At 39.5% G+C, this 20,123-nt stretch overlaps 1 protein-coding gene across 1 annotated transcript in view; it reads right to left on the minus strand.

Annotated features, from left to right (window-relative positions):
* Nucleotides 1-236: 236 nt before the first annotated feature.
* The window catches only part of LOC102399587 (cytosolic beta-glucosidase), a 224,554-nt gene continuing 204,667 nt past the window's right edge, over nucleotides 237-20,123 (minus strand). The window contains exon 5 of the mRNA XM_044946039.1: nucleotides 237-583. Within this exon, the coding sequence (XP_044801974.1) occupies nucleotides 513-583 (71 nt within the window). The 3' untranslated portion in view covers nucleotides 237-512. The remainder of the gene's footprint in view (nucleotides 584-20,123) is intronic.

Below are 20,123 nucleotides of genomic sequence, written 5' to 3' on the forward strand. Positions count from 1 at the left end.
TCAGGATATGCAATTCATGGTGAACCACAGGCAAGTCTGGACAACAAAGGAAAGGACCATTGTTTTTTTTTTCTTTTTGTTTTTATTATTATTATGTTTTGTTTTTTTTTTTTTACTTTACAATATTGTATTGGTTTTGCCATACATCAACATGCATCTGCCCTGTGAAGTGAGTCAGAAAGAAAAACACCAATACAGTATAATAATGCATATATATGAAATTTAGAAAGATGGCAACGACAATCCTGTATGTGAGACAGCAAAAGAGACACAGATGTATAGGAAAGGACCATTCTTGACAGAGGAGAAAAGAGAGTTGAGAAGGGCTGTTATAAAGAGTCCATTGGAGGAAACTGGGAGTTTGCAGTGACTTTTGGGCTGAGTTGTGACAGACTCTCATTGGCTGGGGGTGTTGCCAGGCAAGGAAAATTCTTTCTTCCTCCTGCTGAGTAGTAAGATAGTAACCTTCTTTCTGTTGGAGATGCAAAATGTATCTCTTCCTGTTGGGTCTGCTACTGAGGTGGAGTTGTAGGGAATGATGACTCCCTCTTCTGGCCTCCTAGGTCCATTTTAAATAAGGTTTCTATGAAACAAAAAACACTAATTGGAAAAGATACATGTATCCCAATTTTAATAGCAGCATTATTTATAATAGCCAACATATGGACATAATCTAAGTGTCCATCAACAGATAAAGAAGATGCGCCATGTATAAATGCAATGGAATACTACTCAGCCATAAAAAGGAATGAAATTTTGCTATTTGCAACAACATGGATCAAGAGTATTTTTCTTACGGCAGTAAGACAGACAGAGAAAGACAAATACTGTATGTTATCGCTTGTATGTGGAATCTAAAAAGTAAAAGAATGAACATAACAAAATCAAAATGACTCATGGAGAACCAACTAGTGGTTTCCAGTGAGGAGAGAGAAAGGGCAGGTAGAGGATTAAGAGGTACAAAATATTATGGATAAAATAAATGAGCTACAGGGATATATTATATAACCCAGGGAATATAGCCAATATTTCATAATAAATAACTTTAAGTGGAGTATAATCTATAAAACTATTGAATCACTATGCTATATACCCAAAACTAATACAATATTATAAATCCTCTGTACTTCAATTTTAAAAATTGTATCCACAAAAATAAATAAATAAATAAGATTTCTGTGTCTTAATTTTCACATTACCCACTTGTGAACAATCAGAGGAGAAAGCTACGACAATCTGGTGGCTGTTTTGATTTCTTCTTTTTTGTTGGCTCTGTCCTATGGCTGATTGAGTTTACTGATGCAACGTTTTTCAAATCCCACCCAAAGCTCCTGGCCCAATTTAGGCCTTCACCATTTTTCACTTGGCCTGTTGAAGAAACTCTGAGCTCTGGACTCCTGCTGTTACTTTAGTCCTTCAGACTAAAGTTTTTCCAGTCTGCTGCAAAGTTAGCTTGTTAAGGTACCTCTGACCAGGCCACTTGAACTCAGACAACCTCAGAAGCTCCCAGATGCTCAGACTGCTGGACCTCCAAAGGAAAGACTCTCACAATCTAGCCCCAGTTTGCATTTCCTGCTTCACCTCCTGTATTAGTCTCCTAGGACAGCACTAACAAAGTACCACCGACAAGGTGACTTTAACAACAAATTTTATTGTACCACAAGTTTGTGGAAGAGTTGGTTCCTTTTGAGGGCTGTGGGAGAAGGATCTGTTCCAACCTCTTTCCTTGACATATAGCTGGCTGTCTTCTCCCCGAGTTTCTTTACATCACTTTCTCTCTATGTGTGTCTGTGTCCGAATCTCTTCTTGGAAGGACACCAGTCATACTGGCCTAGGGCCCACCCTAATGAGCTAGTTTTAACTTGGTTACTTCTGTAAGGACTCTCACTCTAAGTCACTTTCTAAACTACTGGGGGTTACAACTTCTACATATATATTTGGGGGAAAACACAGTTCAACCCATAACACCTCCCATCTCCCAACCAATATTTTTTCATCCTATGCTCTGCTCCCATTTAACATTCAGTTCCCCAAATCATCCTATATTCTTTGATACCACCAGGGGTCTCTTGACTCTTTTCTTTCTGCATATGGAACATCCTTCATATCTTATTCAATATGGTGAAATCTTTCCAAAATAAGCCAATCTCAAAAGTTATGACCTCTATCCTTATCTTCCCCCAATGCACACATTTCTACAGTTGGAAGAAATGGCCTCTCCCACTTGTGTTTTTGTACCGATTGGTTCATAGCCAGACATGACTTGTGATGCATTTTATTAATTAGTTTGGGGTGCATCCATCTCCCCAGATAGAGTGTGGTGAGCTGCTCCATGCCTTCTATGTAATAAATCATCAATAAATGCTTAACGGACCACACTGCATGGCATTGCTTTTACTCTTACTCCCTTGGTTTTCGCTTTAGAAACATTTTTGTTGGAGACTTTTGACAGTGACAAATGGCATTATCAAAATAATGATGGAGACAGTGTGATGGATCATGTGTCAGACTCTACAGTTTCTTTTATATACGAGGTATTGACCAGCTGTGTGATTGAGGAAAATAAAAGTATTATCTATTGGATGAGTGGTTGGACTTGACAACCTTTAAGCTCTCTTCCCCACCCCCAACATGTTATGATAGAATTTTCAGTTGGATTTGAATAGCTGTTTAATTACTAACCCATCCCAGACCTCCCATAAACAATACTTTATTACCTAGCTTTTAAAGATGCAATGAATAATAATCCAAAGCATTAACCAATGAATAAAGGAACCCCGTGGTCAAATGAGTTTGACTAAAGCTAAATTACAAATCTCCCTCTTGAAGACAACAATGATGTCAATATATTAAAGACTGAAAAATCCAGCAGCAAAGAACTTTTTAAATGTGCTCCAATATTTTCCTCACACATTTGAATATACAAAATTATATATATACACAAATAAATAATGAATAAATTTATAAAGTGTTTCAGTTCAGTTCAGTTCAGTCACTCAGTTGTGTCTGACTCTATGCGACCCCATGAACCGCAGCACGCCAGGCCTCCCTGTCCATCACCAACTCACGGAGTCCACCCAAACCCATGTCCATCAAGTCGGTGATGCCATCCAACCATCTCATCCTCTGTCGTCCCCTTCTCCTCCTGCCCTCAATCTTTCCCAGCGTCAGGGTCTTTTCCAATGAGTCAACTCTTCACATCAGGTGGCCAAAGTATTGGAGTTTCAGCTTCAACATCAGTCCCACAAATGAACACCCAGGACTGATCTCCTTTAGGATGGACTGGTTGGATCTCCTTGCAGTCCAAGGGACTCTCAAGAGTCTTCTCCAACACCACAGTTCAAAAGCATCAATTCTTGGGCACTCAGCTTTCTTTATAGTCCAACTCTCACATCCATACATGACCACTGGAAAAACCATGGCCTTGACTAGACGGACCTTTGTTGACAAAGTAATGTCTCTGGAGTAAGCGTCTTTTAATTTCATGGCTGCAATCACCATCTGCAGTGATTTTGGAGCCCAGAAAAATAAAGTGAGCCACTGTTTCCACTGTTTCCCCATCTATTTCCCATGAAGTTGTGGGACCAGATGCCATGATCTTAGTTTTCTGAATGTTGAGCTTTAAGCCAACTTTTTCACTCTCCTCTTTCACTTTCATCAGGAGGCTCTTTAGTTCTTCTTCACTTTCTGCCATAAGGGTTGTGTCATCTGCATATCTGAGGTTATTGATATTTCTCCCGGCAATCTTGATTCCAGCTTGGCTTCCTCCAGCCCAGAGTTTCTCATGATGTACTCTGCATATAAGTTAAATTAGCAGGGTGACAACATACAGCCTTGACGTACTGATTTTCCTATTTGGAACCAGTCTGTTGTTCTATGTCCAGTTCTAACCGTTGCTTCCTGACCTGCATACAGGTTTCTCAAGAGACTGGTCAGGTGGTCTGGTATTCCCATCTGTTTCAGAATTTTCCACAGTATCAAGTGTTTATTTGCATGTAAATATGTATGTGTATTTACATACAGTTAAAGTGCATGTTGAGTATGTAAATACAGGCATAAATGCAGATAGATATATAGATAGCAATATTGTAAATAGGCATTTCATCACAAGAAACTAGTGTCTGTGAAGTCAACTTTAGGAAAAGTGGACCCAACAACATTTATTGACTTTAATAAAAAAAAAAAAAAAAAGGCTGTTTTATTACGAGTAGTCATTTATATTTCTTTTTTAGTACTATATGCTTGTATTTTTCCCCCAGTATACACATACATGTATTCAAGGGAGGAATATAAAACTCATTTCTCCACCTAATTCCTCCTTAAAGATATAACAGCAAGAGTCCTGAACTTCTGAAGACAATGTAAAATTGGTGAGTATAATTTCAAGATAAAATTGTTAGCACGTTAGGTAACAGATTCTTGTAATATTTGCTCAGCAGACATTGTGATTTTGGAAGAGCTTTACATTAGATCTCTGACTCATGAGAATTTTGCAAATGATGATTGTGATAATCAATTTTGTCTGTCAGTTTGACTGGCTCTAGCTCCAGGTTATTCAATCAAACACTAATCTAGGTGCTGCTCTGAAAGTATTTTGTAGATGAGATAGACATCCATAATCAGTTGACTTTAAGTAAGAGACTTTGTCTTCGATAATCTGGGTGGACCTGACTTAATCCATTGAAAGATTTTAATTGCAGCTGAGGCCTCCCTGATAAAGTGCAAGTTGTACATGTGTCATCAGCCTCCACTTGAGCCCGTGGATTCCAGCAGGGCCTTCCTGATGGATCTTATGATCCTGATGGCCCATCTTATGGACCTGAGACTTGCCTAGACAGTCCCCACAATTGCATAAGCCAGTTCTTTGCAATAAATCTTTCAGCATGTATCTCCTACCAGTTCTGCTTCTCTGAATAAGCACTGATTGATACCAAGGTGATGTGTCTTCTATGACCACCACCCTACACTTTATTTTGCTTTTTTTGATCAGGAGACTTTGAAGGGCAGGGAGCAAGTCTCATTCATCTTGATGGCTCAGTACTCATGGGACTTGGCAGACTAGAGCTCAGTAAATATACACTGAATGAAGTAATTAATCAACACAGGCCAAACCTATGGCAAAGACATTTAAATAGCCTTTTCTGTGCCTCTATATGGTTTTATAATAACCCACTGAGGTCATATTTTTGTGGTTTCGCTGATAAAGGAAAATAATTCTATTTTTCTCTATCCTTCTGTGGAATGAAAGAAAAATATAAAAGCACTATAAACACAAGCCTCAGCTAATTATTAGGGAAATTACATGGAGCAAGCACAACAAACAAAATAGTTTCAAGGGTAATAACACTGTGACATTTTATATAACTATATACTTTTGTAACAGAAAGCTTTCTTTCCAACTTTATGATAAAAATTCATAATTTTGTAAATAAGACTAATTTCTTATCAGACTCTAAAATGCAGGTGTATCATCAGGGGAAAACCTAGAGTTTCAAAGGGACTGTGTTGGTAAGAAAGAAAGAAAAATAGTATAATTTTCATCAAATGTGTATGTCATAGATGCTGCCCTGGATTAGTTTGAAATCCCAACAAAAATATCCTCCTTCAACAAGAGGTCAAGTGATTGTGATAAAGTGAAATAGGCTTATGAATGTGCAGAGGATGTGTGTGTGAGGGTGTGGAAGATAAATAAATGTTGTTCAAGAAAAGAGAAATGAGGAAATTAATTCACAGTAGAGTTCTACTATATGACAACCTTGGTGATATTGAGAGAGAATGACACAAGTTATGCGTTTTACTCATGTAATCATGTAAGTCCCATGAGATAGGTTTTGCTTGTGATATTTCCCAGATGAGGCTTAGATAGGTTGAATTATTGGGATGATAATCACAGAGTCAGACACGACTTAGCAACTGAACAACAACCACTGGTTAGTTAAAAAGGCAAGATGTGAATTCAGGGCTTGACTCTGAGGTTGATGCTCTTTTCACTACATAAATGTTTTCCTTGCATTTCATTGCACTTTATACTTGATAAACTCTTTAATATTGTTTGGGTTGCAGACTCATGCATGCTCAGTTGCTTCAGTCATGTGTCTTTGCGATCCCATGGACCATAGCCTGCCAGGCTCCTCTGTTTATGGGATTCTCCATACAAGAATACTGGAGTGGATTGCCAGGCCCTCCTCTAGGGGATCTTCCCAACCCAAGGATAGAACTTGTGTCTTCTGGGTCTCCAGCATTGCAGGTGGATTCTTTCTTTTTACTGTTTAGCCACTGGGGAAGGTGGATTAGGTGTTACAAAAAATCACACACTATTTTCCATGCCCATCTCTTAAGAAAAGAGAAAAAAAAGTTAGATGGAGAACAAGTATCCTTTTTATTATAAGTAAAAGTGGAAGAGAGAAACCAGCTGAAATGGGCATCCACGTTGGGGTTTTCCAATTCTGACCCCCAAATCTGGATATGGGAAGACCACATAAGGGATAATGTAGACAAGCAGATCAGACACTGTTACTCAGAACTGTTGGACCACATGCCTTCTGCTTTATTAGTGTAGATTCAGAACTCCAGCCCATCCTTCAGAAACCAGGCTTAGCCTCTGATTCACATGTGCTAGCCAAATGGAAGAGCAAAGCAGAAACAGTCATCCTGTTGGCAGGCAGAGCCAAAGGGAGAAACCGGAAATGGATTCAGCTCTGAATATCCACCCTCTTTCCAATCTCAGCAGTCAAAGTCACACTTCTCCACAGGAGACGAGTGAGTGAGTCAGAAAGATCAGAAGCATACCTTCTGAAATGTCCCCTCGGGTAAGAGTGGTGGAGCCCCACTCCACCAGCACTCCTCACCTTGCTAGTTACAGAAATGTAAGCAGTGAGAATTGCTGCTGCTGCTGCTGCTAAGTCGCTTCAGTCGTGTCCGACTCTGTGCGACCCCAGAGACGGCAGCCCACCAGGCTTCCCAGTCCCTGGGATTCTCCAGGCAAGAACACTGGAGTGGGTTGCCATTTCCTTCTCCAATGCAGGAAAGTGAAAAGTGAAAGTGAAGTCACTCAGTCGTGTCCAACTCCTAGCGCCCCCATGGGGCCCTCCGTCCATGCAGGAGGACGGACAGATAATTTGTAGGACGCACAGATAATTACAATACCCATGCAGGAAAGTGAAAAGTGAAAGTGAAGTCACTCAGTCGTGTCCAACTCCTAGCGCCCCCAAGGCCCCTCCGTCCATGGGGTTTTCCGGGCAAAAGTACTGGAGTGGGGTGCCATTGCCTTCTCCGAGTGAGAATTGAGGCCCTTTCTAGTATCTTTCAACCATGTCAATCAGAATGTAGCTACGTTACTGGATGCAGATAAGGGAGCATTGGAAGAGTAGCATTTCATCTGGGACAATCTTACTCCCACTTTTATGAGGTGATTCCCCTTACCACTGCCTCTTTGGAAGAGCAGGAGGACAGCTAAGCTTTTCCTTAGAGAAGGCTCTGAAATTATGTTTTTTTTTTTTTTTTAAATTGATTAGTTAAGCACCAAAGTCAAGTGCCACCCATGGTTGCAAATTCATTTCTGAGTCTATTTATCATCCAAAATTTTGCCCAGTAAGTTATTCTACATGGCTTCCCAGAACTATACAATGTATATTAGTTTCCTAAGGCTGCCAAGACAAGTAACCACAGACAGACTGGGTGATTTAAAAAAATAATTTTTTTTTTTTTTCTCAAAGTTTTAATGATGGGAGTCTGAAGACAATCAGAGCCATGCTCCATCTGAAACCTACGCAGGGAATCCTTCTTTGCTTCTTCTAGCTTCTGGTGTTTGCTGACAGTACTTTAAGTTCCTTGGCTTACAGATACCCAACCCCAATCACTCTCTCCATCACTACATAGCTCTCTTCTCCACTTGTAGGTTTGTGTCTTCACATGGTGATCTCTCCCGTATAGTCTTTTCTTCTTGTTGTAAGGATATAGTCATATTAAATTAAGTGCCTATCTTATTGCATTATATGGGGCTTCCCTGGTGGCTCAGATGGTAATGAATTTGCCTAAAATGCATGAGACCTGGGTTCAATCCCTGGGTCTGGAAGATCCCCTGAGAAGGAAATGGCAACCCATTTCAGTATTCTTACCTGGAGAATCCCATGGACAGAGGAGCCCAGCGGGCTACAGAGCATGGTGGGTTGCAAAGAGTCAGACGTGACTGAGTGACTAATGCTTTCCTTCACTTTTACTTTCTTTCACTGTATTATACCTCTTAACTTAACCGGCCATATCTGCACTGACCGTATTTCCAAATATGTTTGTGTTCTGAGTACTGAGAGTTAGAACTTTAACACATATTGTGGAAGGACACAATTCAGCCCATAATACAAAGTCATTGCATGAATATCTAAAGGTGCTAAGACAATAAAACATCAGCAACCCATCCAAGAGCTCCAGATGTGGACAAATATTTACATTCCTAGAGAAAAATTCAAAATCAAATGTTCCTGCTCAATGATGTGACAATGCAAAACTCCTGAAGTTAGGGTCCCAAATTTATCTCATTCTGCTGTATCTCCACCAGAACATCTATGCTGTGTGCTTCCAGGATTCCTCCAGCACAACCAGGAATGAAGGTGATCTTCCACTGAATTGTTCATAACAAAGAATTAGTTCAATACAGTTTCTTTTGTGTTTTCCCTTCTCAAAAGTCTGAAGAGTTTGTAGGACGCACAGATAATTACAATACCCCCAAGTCCACATAATTTAGAGAACAAGACAAACCCCAGTACCAAAAGCAAGATTAATTCTCCCAACTCAGCATGGGTACGATCCTAATAAAGAAGCAAAAATCCTAATAAGTGGTAGATGACTCTATGTCTGATGCTTTCCAGCAGGTCCACTACTTATAACTATGGGACTGGAGCAAGAAGACATATAAATGGAGGCCTTCATACCGTTGTTTAAACATTCAAAAGTTATCGATCAAGTTAACAAGCTATGAAATACAATATGTTCTATCCTCCTACCTAGACAAAAATATAACCTGGAAGTCAAATTAGTATTTGGAATTCTCAAACTTTTCTGTGTTCTTATTCTAATCATCTTTTTAAGAGCATTAGACCCCAGGGCATCCCTTTTCTCCTCTACCCTGTGATCATGGAGTTAGTCTCAGCAGTCCCCTCCAATTTATTTTCAGTTTTTGGATCTACCTCAGTTTCTCTGTTTCCAGAGTTACACACTTTGCCTGAGTTCTGGTTCCAAGTTCATCTAAAATATCTTCAGTTTGGTTAATTTGCTCTTTCAGGTCTTTGCACTCTTCCCACATTCACCTGCCCCCTGAGAGAAGACATTCTAGATAAAATCCATCTTTGGTAAACTTGTGGCCTTTAGATTTGTGATGGCAACTTTTTCTCCTCCTTTGTTCACAGAAACTTTCCCCATGGATCAAGAACACCACTAATCTCAACCTGTTTATCAATAAAACTACACTACTCTACCAGGGTTGAAGCAAGTGTCCAGGCATCTAGAATAAAAACCATTGTCAGAGTTTTCATAATTGACAAGTCTAGAGCCAAAGTGGAGTAATGTGATGGAAAGGTGGGGAGAATTAATGACCCTAGGACTCTGTGAAAAATCCACACACAATCAAGATGTGTGTCTTTCAGAGTCCCATAATCAACCCTCTTTACAGGTAGTTCACAGAAAAGAGAGTGAGAGAGAAAAGAAATGGAATAGGGGCAGCTAATTTATTATCCTTTATAGGCTCATATCTAAAAATCAGTCTTTTGCCTGTTCCAGTAGAACTTAGCTGCCCTTTGCATTTTCAAGTCCTGTTTTGAAGTTCTAGGGGAGAACGCAAAAAAGCAACAACAAACAATAAAGATATTGTGACAAATACTGATAGAGAAAAAGTCAGCATGCTGCAGATCTGCTCATTTGAAGTGAGCTTTAAGGAGAAATAAAAATAGCCTTTTCCTTATAATCTAATCACTTTCTCAGTTAAGCCTGAAAGGTCAAAGCCAGTTTTAAAAGTCAGTTCATTCAATCCCCATGTGACTAGGCTCAGCATGGCCCAGGTGAGTTTCAACAACAAAAACAACAACAAAATTTTAAAACGTTGCTCATTGTTCTCTCTGGTCCTTACTCACACACAAAGAAAAAGAGGTGTGGTGGCAGACGGGGTGGGGGTGGGGCATTCAATTCCTTCCAAAGAAATAAAAAGAGGTTGAAGGAATAGTCAGCATTGTCCACTTACATCATGACAATGTCTCTTGTGGTTTTACAGGTGAGAAAACCACTTGCCTTTGCATCACAGGCTGAACCACGCTGATTTTACTGAGGATGAGCAAAGATCTGCATTGGTACTTTGAGCTAAACAAGAACAAAGGAAGGCTTTTTCTTCTCTCAAGATTTATCTTGCGGGAAGGAGAATAGTTCTAAATGATGACCCTTTTTGGTTCTGGGAATATATGAATCTAAGGTTATCAATTTCTCTGAACCAAGACAATAACAATTAGGTTATCTTGGAAATTTCTCTATAAGTAAGAGAAATCATTCAACTGGAGGAGTGGACAAGACATCAGGGAGAAGGTGACATTTGAAATAGGAGAGGGTGGATTGACGTTTATACTCTTTGACTCATGTAACTATTTCTCTATAATTCAACTTATTTTGCTCAAAAGCACCATTTCCTACCTTTGGGGCAGCAATGGATTCAATTTGATAATCTCCAGGTCCATCCATGTTGCTGCAAATAGCATTATTCCATCCTTTTTAATGGCTGAGTAATATTCCACTGTATAAATGCACCACATCTTCTTTATCTGTTCACCTGTTGATGGACATTTAGGTCGCTTCCATACCTTGGCTATTGTAAATAGTGCTGCAATGAACATTGGGATGCATGGATCTTTTCAAATTATGGTTTTCTCTGGGTATAGGCCTAGGAGTAGGATTGCTGGGTCATATGGTAGCTCTATTTTTAGTTTTTTAAGGAACTTCTGTATTTTTCTCCATAGTGCTAAGTCACTTCAGTAGTGTCCAATTTCTCCTTAGTAGCTGTATCAATTTACATTCCCACCTACAATGTAGGAAGATTCCCTTTTCTCCACACCCTCTTCAGCATTTATTGTCTGTGGGTGGGATGAAGGGAGAGTAAGAACTATAGTTTGACTTCAGTTTAGGTTTAAATCATACTATGAAGAGCCATGATTATAGAGTTTATTCAATAAACTAGGAGGAACCATTAAAATGCTTAGCTTTGTGAGCAATGTAACTGAACCAAGTCTGGGGGAAAAAAACTTACTGAAATCGTCCCCCATAGGAACTCAGAATAGATGTGACTTTGGGGGGGGGGGGAATCATAATTTACAGAAATAATATATGGACAAAGGAGTACTGCATTCTAGAAAATATCCCTTTCCCAAACCTGAACTAATAAATTTTACCCAAAAGACCATAGAACTCTCTCAAGTAAAAACTGTTATTTATATCACTAGGCATACACATAGTCTTGAGAAGTACAAGACACATCAAGACATTTTTTTTAAGAATATTAAATATAGGTCATTCACAAATTCCCCTGACTGATCACACCAAATGTGTTCAAGTTATGCTTCGATGACTTACACTCTGACAGCCTGGCATGACTTCCGAGTGACAGCAGCTGAGATGTGCTTTAAAAATAGATTTTCTTTAATTGGATTCCAAATCAATTAAAATCCCATTAGGAGCATAATTGTAGTGATACAAATCATAAAATGATATCTTTTAAAATAAACTAAAATTCGGGGGGTTCTGGTGTAATTATGGCTTGATACACATAGACAGCATCATATTTTTCAGTCACCACCTGCCCAGAAGCAGGTAGATGTTTCCATTACTGAAGAAGGAAAAATTGGAAAAGTGTGTCAGCTGCAGATGTGGGCACCAGTAAAATGTATAGATCCCCACTGGTTCACTTGTAAGAAAATCAAAAACCTTGTAGATATTTCATCATGGTTTTGGACACATTCTACATCCTTTCTATCAACTAATTAACCAGTAAGAACATACTGAGCAACACCCTCTACTACTTACTTTTACCCATTATTCAAGATCCAACTCACATCCTGTTCTTTCAACAAAGCTAAGCCGCTTTCCTCAGCTGCAGTTACCAGTTGGCTCTTTAGAAGAAGGATGATACAGTCCTTTGGCTTTTATCACTTCAAAATTCTCTTTAACAAAGACTCGGTCCTTGTTCTCAAAGATGGTCACACACCAGCAGCAGCAGCATCACCTGGGAGCTTGCCAGAAATGCTCAGTCTCGGGCCCCACTCAGATCTACTGGATCAGAACAGCAGTGTGACAAGATGCTCAGGTGGTTTGTCTAGACATTAAAGTTCGAGAAGCAGTAGTACACTTTGCCTTGTCCTTAGTGGAGTGCCTTGGAAAGAACTAATTCTCAATGTACAATTTTAAATAAATTCTTTTACAATTCTGATGTATTAGCAAAATTACATTAAAAAATTGAGCCCATTTTTTCCTATATTAACGGCATCCTTTGCTTCTGAGTGGTAAGAATTAAATGAGACAATTACATATAATGTGCTTATACAAGGCAATTACATTTAAAGCATTTAGAGTGCCTATCATTGAGCTTATTAAATGTTACTTAATAACATCACTATCTGGACTCTTTTGCCAATTGGTTTCTTTACCCATATAGGCATGATCTCCCTATTTTGGTCGATGTATTCCAATATAACTTGGTTGAATTTTGCTTTCATTTTAAAAGGAGCGAAATGACACAATATTGCAGAATCATTATTTTAAAAACCAGTGGAAAAGGCAATGGAAACACGAACTTTTTCTCTTGTAGCAAATGACTGTGAGCCTTAATGTGAGGAATACAATTAGTATGATCATCGTATAGAACATTTAAGTATCCACGGGGTATCTGAGAAAATTCAGAGCCCACAGAAAAGATGTATCTTCTACCCAGCATAGTGCTACAAAAATGATTTTTGTGAGGGAGTAGGAGAAATCTTCCTTCAACCAAAGGAAATTTCAATTTTCACTCATCACCTTGTCAATCTTGCTCTTAAAAATCTCTTTAAAAGAAGATATTTAGGAGAAAAAAAAAAAACTTTGTGTTAGAAAAAGTGGACATTTCCAGTTTCTGGAATGAGTCTTGAAGTAAAGCCCATATAAAAATGAAGTACATAGTTTAATTGTCCTTTTATCAGATTGGGGGTGGGTGTGCCTGATAAGATTCCCTTCAGCAGCCTATTGACTCTTTCAACCTTGCCTCTTGAAACCTTTCTGAACACAGGAGCTGATACTGCAGGTTTTATATTTATAATGATTAATTAATTCTGCACTAAGCAATGTTCTTGACTGCAAGAACAAAATCCACTTTAGAAGGCCTAAATGACAGCTTGCCTAAAATAATTAACACTCATACTGATAGAATTGAAATGTTCTTACTCTACCTATGCAGATTTCAGCAGTTTAATTACTAGTATTCCTAATTGTTCTAGAATTATAATAAAAATAAAAAGAGTTTGATAAAACAATAGTCCTAGTTGCTCAGTCATGTCCATCTCTTTGTGACCCCATGGACTATAGCCCACCAGGCTCCTCTATCCATGGAATTCTCCAGGCAAGAATACTGGAGTGGGTTGCCATTTCCTTCTCCAGATAAAGCAATGGTGCCAATGAGAAAAATCAAGCCAGGGATAGGAAATGAAAAAACAACATTTAAATGTGGACACACTTAAAATTATTATATACACAACAGGCACAAACAGGTATTTTGGTTTGGTGAGCCACAAACAAAAAGATGGTGCCGATTATGGTCTAGGCTTGGAGAGAAAGCTCTGAGAACACCATTGTAACTCTCGGGAACTAGTAAGTCTCTGGCACCCCAGTGAAGTACTATGTAACTGTGGCTTCTGAATGTCAGAGATTTACCATTTCCTTGAAACTCCTTGGCCCTGACTGTCAGCTTTGACTATTATCTAGTTCATCATGGGACTTTAAAATCTACAAATTTAAGAGTTCTGACATCTGGTTCACGTGACTTAAGCAAATAAAAGAGGCAGAAGCATGTGATACTGCCTCTTGCCTTTTTCTGTGAATCTCTGAGTAGAGTTCATAAAATTACTCTACAAGTGGAAGCTTTCAACCGAAGCAAACTCAGGGTAGTGCCTGTCAGATTACGTCTCTATAAAGTGACAGCTTTGCTGATAAAACACTTTGATGGCATCCTCACACTTTTCACTCTCCCATCTCTCAGTTTCATATTCCCTAAATATGTAGTAAATGAAATCTAAATATTTCCTCCTGTTCTCCATAAAATCCTCACTACCTTTTAAAAGTTTGCTTTGAAAAAGGTAAAAGCAACCGAGTTCCTATTTTGAGTGAACAAATCAGTTTTTTTTCTTAAAAGCAAAATAATATAGACCCTTCTTTTCTTTGTAGATTTAGCCAATGTAATCCAGAATTTCACTGACAGGATTGATTCATAAAATCTTTGATCACATTTTCCTTTTTGTTAGTTATACTATGGCAATCTTGCTGTGGCTAGCAACTTCAATGCCTTCCGTAGCTTGGAGAATTATCCAAATTGACAGAGCTGTTGTCTAAAGCTCCCCAATCCAATGTGGTAGCTGCTAGCCTCTTGTGGATTTTAATCACTATTTGAAGTGTGGCTAGCTCCCTTTAGGGGCTTCCCTGGTAGCTCAGTCTGTAAAAGACCACTTGCAATGCAGGAGACCCAGGTTCAATCCCTGAGCCAGAGAAGATCCCCTGGAGTAGGAAATGGCAACCCACTCCAGTATTCTTGCCTGAGAAATCCTGTGGACAGAGGAGCCTGGCAGGCTGCAGTCTACGGGGTCGCAAAAATTCAGACATGATTTAGCAACTAAACTGCCACCACCGGCCACCATTGAGATGTGCTAGAAGTTTAAAATGCATAATGGATTTCAAAGACCAAGCACAAGAGGAAAAAACAGTATATAAACTCATTAGGCATCTCCCATACATGGTTGAGTAAAAATATTTTAGATATAGCAAGTTCGAAAATGAAATTAATTTCACCTCTTTCTTTTTTTAAAAAAACACCAACATTTAAAGAAAAATAATTTTATTTTTTACTTATTTATTTTTGGCTATGCTGGGTCTTCACTGCTGTGCCAGCTTCTCTAGTTGTGGCAAGTGGGAGCTACTCTCTAGCTGCATGGGAGGTTCTCACCACGGTGCCTTCTCATGCTGCAGAGCTCAGGCTCTAGGTACACAGGCTCGGTGGTTGTGGTGCACGGTTGCCCCGAGGTATGTGAAATTTTCTTTACATTGGCAGGCGGATTCTTAACCACTAAATCACCAGGGAAATCCTCACTTCTATTTTTTTTTTTTTAATTTGTTTTAAAGTGACTACTAGATAATATTAAATCACAGCTGTCTCTTATTTTGAGGGTTCCCATCCTATTTCTATTAGACAATAGTGGTATCAAGAGAGCTCTACACTCAATATTTTACAAACTCCACCTCTGTATGTTCTTAGTACAGAAAGAGAGTAGACCTTGGAATCTGAGAATCAAGGATTTAGACCCTCTTTCTGGGTTTTTCTATCAATGAAAATCAGAATACTCACTTCTCAGAGTTACTGTAAACAATAAATAAATAAGCTCTCAATGGGTCAAAGGTAATGTCTAGCAATGGTGTAGAAGAAAGAGTTTGAATTTGTCTCACTGGACAGAATAACACCTTGGAATATGTGCTTCTTCCCAGCATCATAGTTTTGGGTCAGGTAACCTCCCAGCATCAGTTTTTTTCACCCACAAAAGAAAGTGATGACACAGGCTTGCCAGGTCGTCACGGTGACAGCACAGGGCTCAACGAATAGAGGTCATTATTAACCGTCTCCATAAGCACAATTATATTCCTTCTGCTTTTTACAGTTTGCTGCTTAGCAGGTGCCAGGGATGGTTTTAACGAATTTCAGATACATTGTACAATTTAGTCCTCACCACCATGACCACAATGATGGTAAGAGCTGCAGCTTGTAGAGACTTGACCGGGCACTGAGCAAAGTGTCTCACTGCGTCACCTTACAGCCTCACTGGTAAGGAAAATGGAGACAAAAAGCATTTTTAGACACACTTTACGGATGAGAATATTGAGACTCAGAGAGGCTGAGTCATCTCCCAAAGTCCCAAAGTAGGAGACAGATCTTAGCGTCACGTGCGTTCGTTTTAAGTTGTTTTCTAGATCACTGCAACACTGAGTCTGCCAGCGTCCTCTCTCCCTTCATGGCTTTGTTCCTTCCTGCCCTTTTTCCTTTCCTTCCTCCTGTCTTTTCCTTCCTCCTGCCCGTCCTATTCTTCCTTTCTCTATGTCTCCTTTTCTTTTATTCTCTCTTCTCTCCAATCACTGTCAAGGTGCCTCTTCAGACGTGAATACATTTTTTGTCTTTTCCTCCCAGCAATGTCTAGTTCAGTGGATCAAATAACTGTTTAACTTGTCTTAAGCATCTCTATCAAAACCATCTCTGTCTGTGATGTTGTGTTCGTACTTTTAATCGTAAATTAAGATGTGGTGTGTTACTGTTTCTCTAACATATCACAGGGGCTTTGTGCTGCCGTGGAGGTGCCTCTGGAGTTGCACTCATTGACTGTCAGATGTCCAGGCAAAACAGTCACAGAGCACTGCCGCCAGGTTCCAAACTGACGATAATATGCATGACCTTACAGTATAGACAGAGAGTCCAGCACTAAACAGCATATTGGACGTTATCTAACTTCTGTGTTTGACACCACCACCATCATCATCATTTCTACATTTTATAAATAAAATAATTCTGCCCCAGAAAGATTTTGACTTGATTTTCACTTTCATATAACTATTTGGCCATTAAGGGCTACAGTTAATCCTATGTTCTTTATATTATACTAGTCTATACTCCAAGCTTAATTATCTTGAATAAATAGCTAAAATCCTATTTTTAAATAGAAAGTTCCATTCAAGAAAATAAAATCCAGGGAAAGCAAAGCAATACTAAAATTTTTGTGGCTGAAACCCATTATTACTTTTTTACCTACATTGCTATATTACTATATCTATATTACTATCTAATTATCTATATTACTCTTTATGTATATCTCCTGACCCTATTTTAAACTGTTTCCTTGTCCCATAGCCAAGCCTTCCTTTGCTCCAAACTTTAGAGCAGAAAAGAACAAACTGCCTTTCCCCAAGGCTTGACCTTTCAGTATCCAATGGAAAATTGGTCACTTCATTTCAGAGCTGCAAATCCACCTGCCTAGTGTATGGCACCCCACTCCAGTACTCTTGCCTGGAAAATCCCATGGATGGAAGAGCCTGGTAGGCTGCAGTCCATGGGGTCGCTAAGAGTCAGACATGACTGAGCAACTTTACTTTCACTTTTCACTTTCATGCATTGGAGAAGGAAATGGCAACCCACTCCAGTGTTCTTGCCTGGAGAATCCCAGGGACAGGGGAGCCTGGTGGGCTGCCGTCTCTGGGGTCACACAGAGTCGGACACCACTGAAGTGACTTAGCAGCAGCAGCAGCACTGTTATACAAATCAAAACAACAAAGTTATCAAGTCTGGCTAATTTCTCAATCACGCTTGTCTCCTTTCACAAATCTAAGCCCTTGGTCCACGTTAGGTATTATCATTGTACTTAGGACTGGAGCTTTATCATTTTAAAAACCACTCTGGGAAAACATGTGAAGCTGAGTGAAACCCTCTAAGCATTTGGATAAAACTTTACCAATCATCTGTATATCTCTAATAAAGCTTTTCAAACTTGGGAGCATCACTTCCTGTTTATCCACTCTTAGTAACAGTGAGCCGTTTCGCAACACTGGAGGAGGAGTGATTTTTTTTTTCCTTTTTTAAAATTGGACTATAACTGCTTTACCATGTTGCATTAGTTTCTGCTGTACAACAAAGTGAATCAGCTATATGCATACATATATCCCCTCCCTTCCTCCCCTCCATGCATTTTAAAATGCCTTCCCCAGTAGAGGCATTTCAATCTGAAAGAAGATTTACAAACTCATCTTTGTGGCAGCTTACTCCCACCATGCTTCATACAATTTCCTCACCATCTCTATTTCTTGTCACCTTCCAAAATCAATTATTGTGATTATATCTTCTAAAGAAGGTGGCAGAAATGATCGTTTATTGTTCTACATCTTTAATTCGCTGATGAGAAATGAACTACAAATTTATTAACCTTGACCAGACAGTAATAAATTTGATGGAAATAATGTTAATTTGTAGCAACCACTGTACACGTTGACATCTCTCTAATCTCTGAGGCTGGTTACCAGTCCTTCTGATCCATATCTCTAGCAGAGGAATCTAAATCCTTCCCATCTCATGGGGTCATTAGTTCTTAGGAGAGTTAGATATATTTTCCAATTGTGTGTTCTGGTGAGTGAATGGGGAGAAATCATCAGAACCAGCATCTTTAAACAGCATCAATGGAGTAGCTTTCTATCCCCAGCAGAGGTCTGGGTAGCACATAAAACCAGATAAGTAGAGGCTGCCCTGCCTTCCAGGAGCTTCAATATATATCCATTCTGTGGATACGTAGAGGCATCAAGCATGCATTTCTGCTTCTATGTGCTGGACACAGCGCTCAGTTATACAACATACAAATATTGGGTTTCAACAGCACTTATTACTGTGGTCTCTATTCATGAAGCAAATCCAGTAGAATGGAACTAAGTTTCCTAAGAAAGTATATTTTTAAAACTTGTGTTGATTACCATTTTGCTTCAAGATGGAGCCAAAAATTGAACTTGAATTATAACTCAATGCCTGTCTACAGCCTCTTCCTTTCACATCAATCAAACTGTGGTACAAAGATGCAGATTTCTGAGAGATGTGGGGGTGGATGTCCCAGGGAATAAATACTATACAATACATCAGACATATCCTTTTTATAATGTAGAGAGAATTGTTTAGCTGAAAGGAAATAGATCCCTATTTCTCCCTTAACCCCGGACATAACAGACTAAGTGTGAATGTGTTCCCTTTGAGAGTAATCATTCTTGGATGCCTGATGACCTGACCTACATGTTAAAGGTATTTCACGTTCCTTCCCCTAAAGTCTCTCTTGATTATTTCTCAAGGTCTCCTGGCAGTGTGACATGCCCTCTGAAGTGTTTTCTTGCTTTACTCCAGCCCCTGAATTGAAAACCTATTCTAGAAACTTCTCCCATTTCTGCTTCCTCCAGGGTCCTCAGTAAGATCAAAGATGTCCACGTAGGGGTCTGAATCAGAATGTCCATCCTCCCTACATAGTGAGCCAAGGGGCTGAGGGGTCCCAAAACAGCACTGCCCCCTCTCAGGCCTCACTTGGGGAGAGATACCATGCCATGTTTCACACAGAAATGAAGAGAAGCATCACCCAGCCAGGTCCACGCAAGTGCTGCTGGGAACCCTGACATCCAGAGTACTCTCACAAATCAACAAAAAATAGTCCACAAAGTCGAACCCACCAGGCACTGAGCATTTCCCCCGCCACCCTTCTTTCCCTCCCCAGCTCCCCTCATGCAAAATCAGGTTATGAAAAACAGATGTCTAGTTCCTGCACAGCTACAGCCAGGCAGGGGCTTCCCACGACGTAGAAGAACAACTCACCCTTTCTGAGCATTTGATGTAAGCCAGGAGTTGTTTTAAGCAGCTGGTGGGTTTAAATCCTGATTGTGGCTGTGTGACCTTAGGCATATTTCTAAACTCCTCTGTGCCTCAGATTCTTCAGCTCTGAAATAAGGATCACACTAATCATAATAACAATAGTACCTATGTCATAGGTTTCCCTGTGCACCAAAGGATTCATACATAAAGGACTTAGACTAACACCAGACACATAACAAGCACACTATTGTTTGAATTGCTAATAATTCTCACAGTAACCCTCCCAGGACCAACATTATTGTCAACTTGCAGATGAGGAAACCAAGGCCTATAGAAGTAATGTCACTTGTCCAGGATAACCCAATAAGTAGGTGACAGACCGGGGACTGAGAGTCAGAGATACCACAACTCAAGCTTTTAACTCCCACTTTTGACTTGTATGCAATAAAATTCAAATATGCTGATTATCTAGCAAGAGTCTTGTAAAATTCCC

The sequence above is a fragment of the Bubalus bubalis genome, chromosome 7 (genome assembly GCF_019923935.1).
Source record: "Bubalus bubalis isolate 160015118507 breed Murrah chromosome 7, NDDB_SH_1, whole genome shotgun sequence".
Classification (NCBI taxonomy): Eukaryota; Metazoa; Chordata; class Mammalia; order Artiodactyla; family Bovidae; genus Bubalus; species Bubalus bubalis.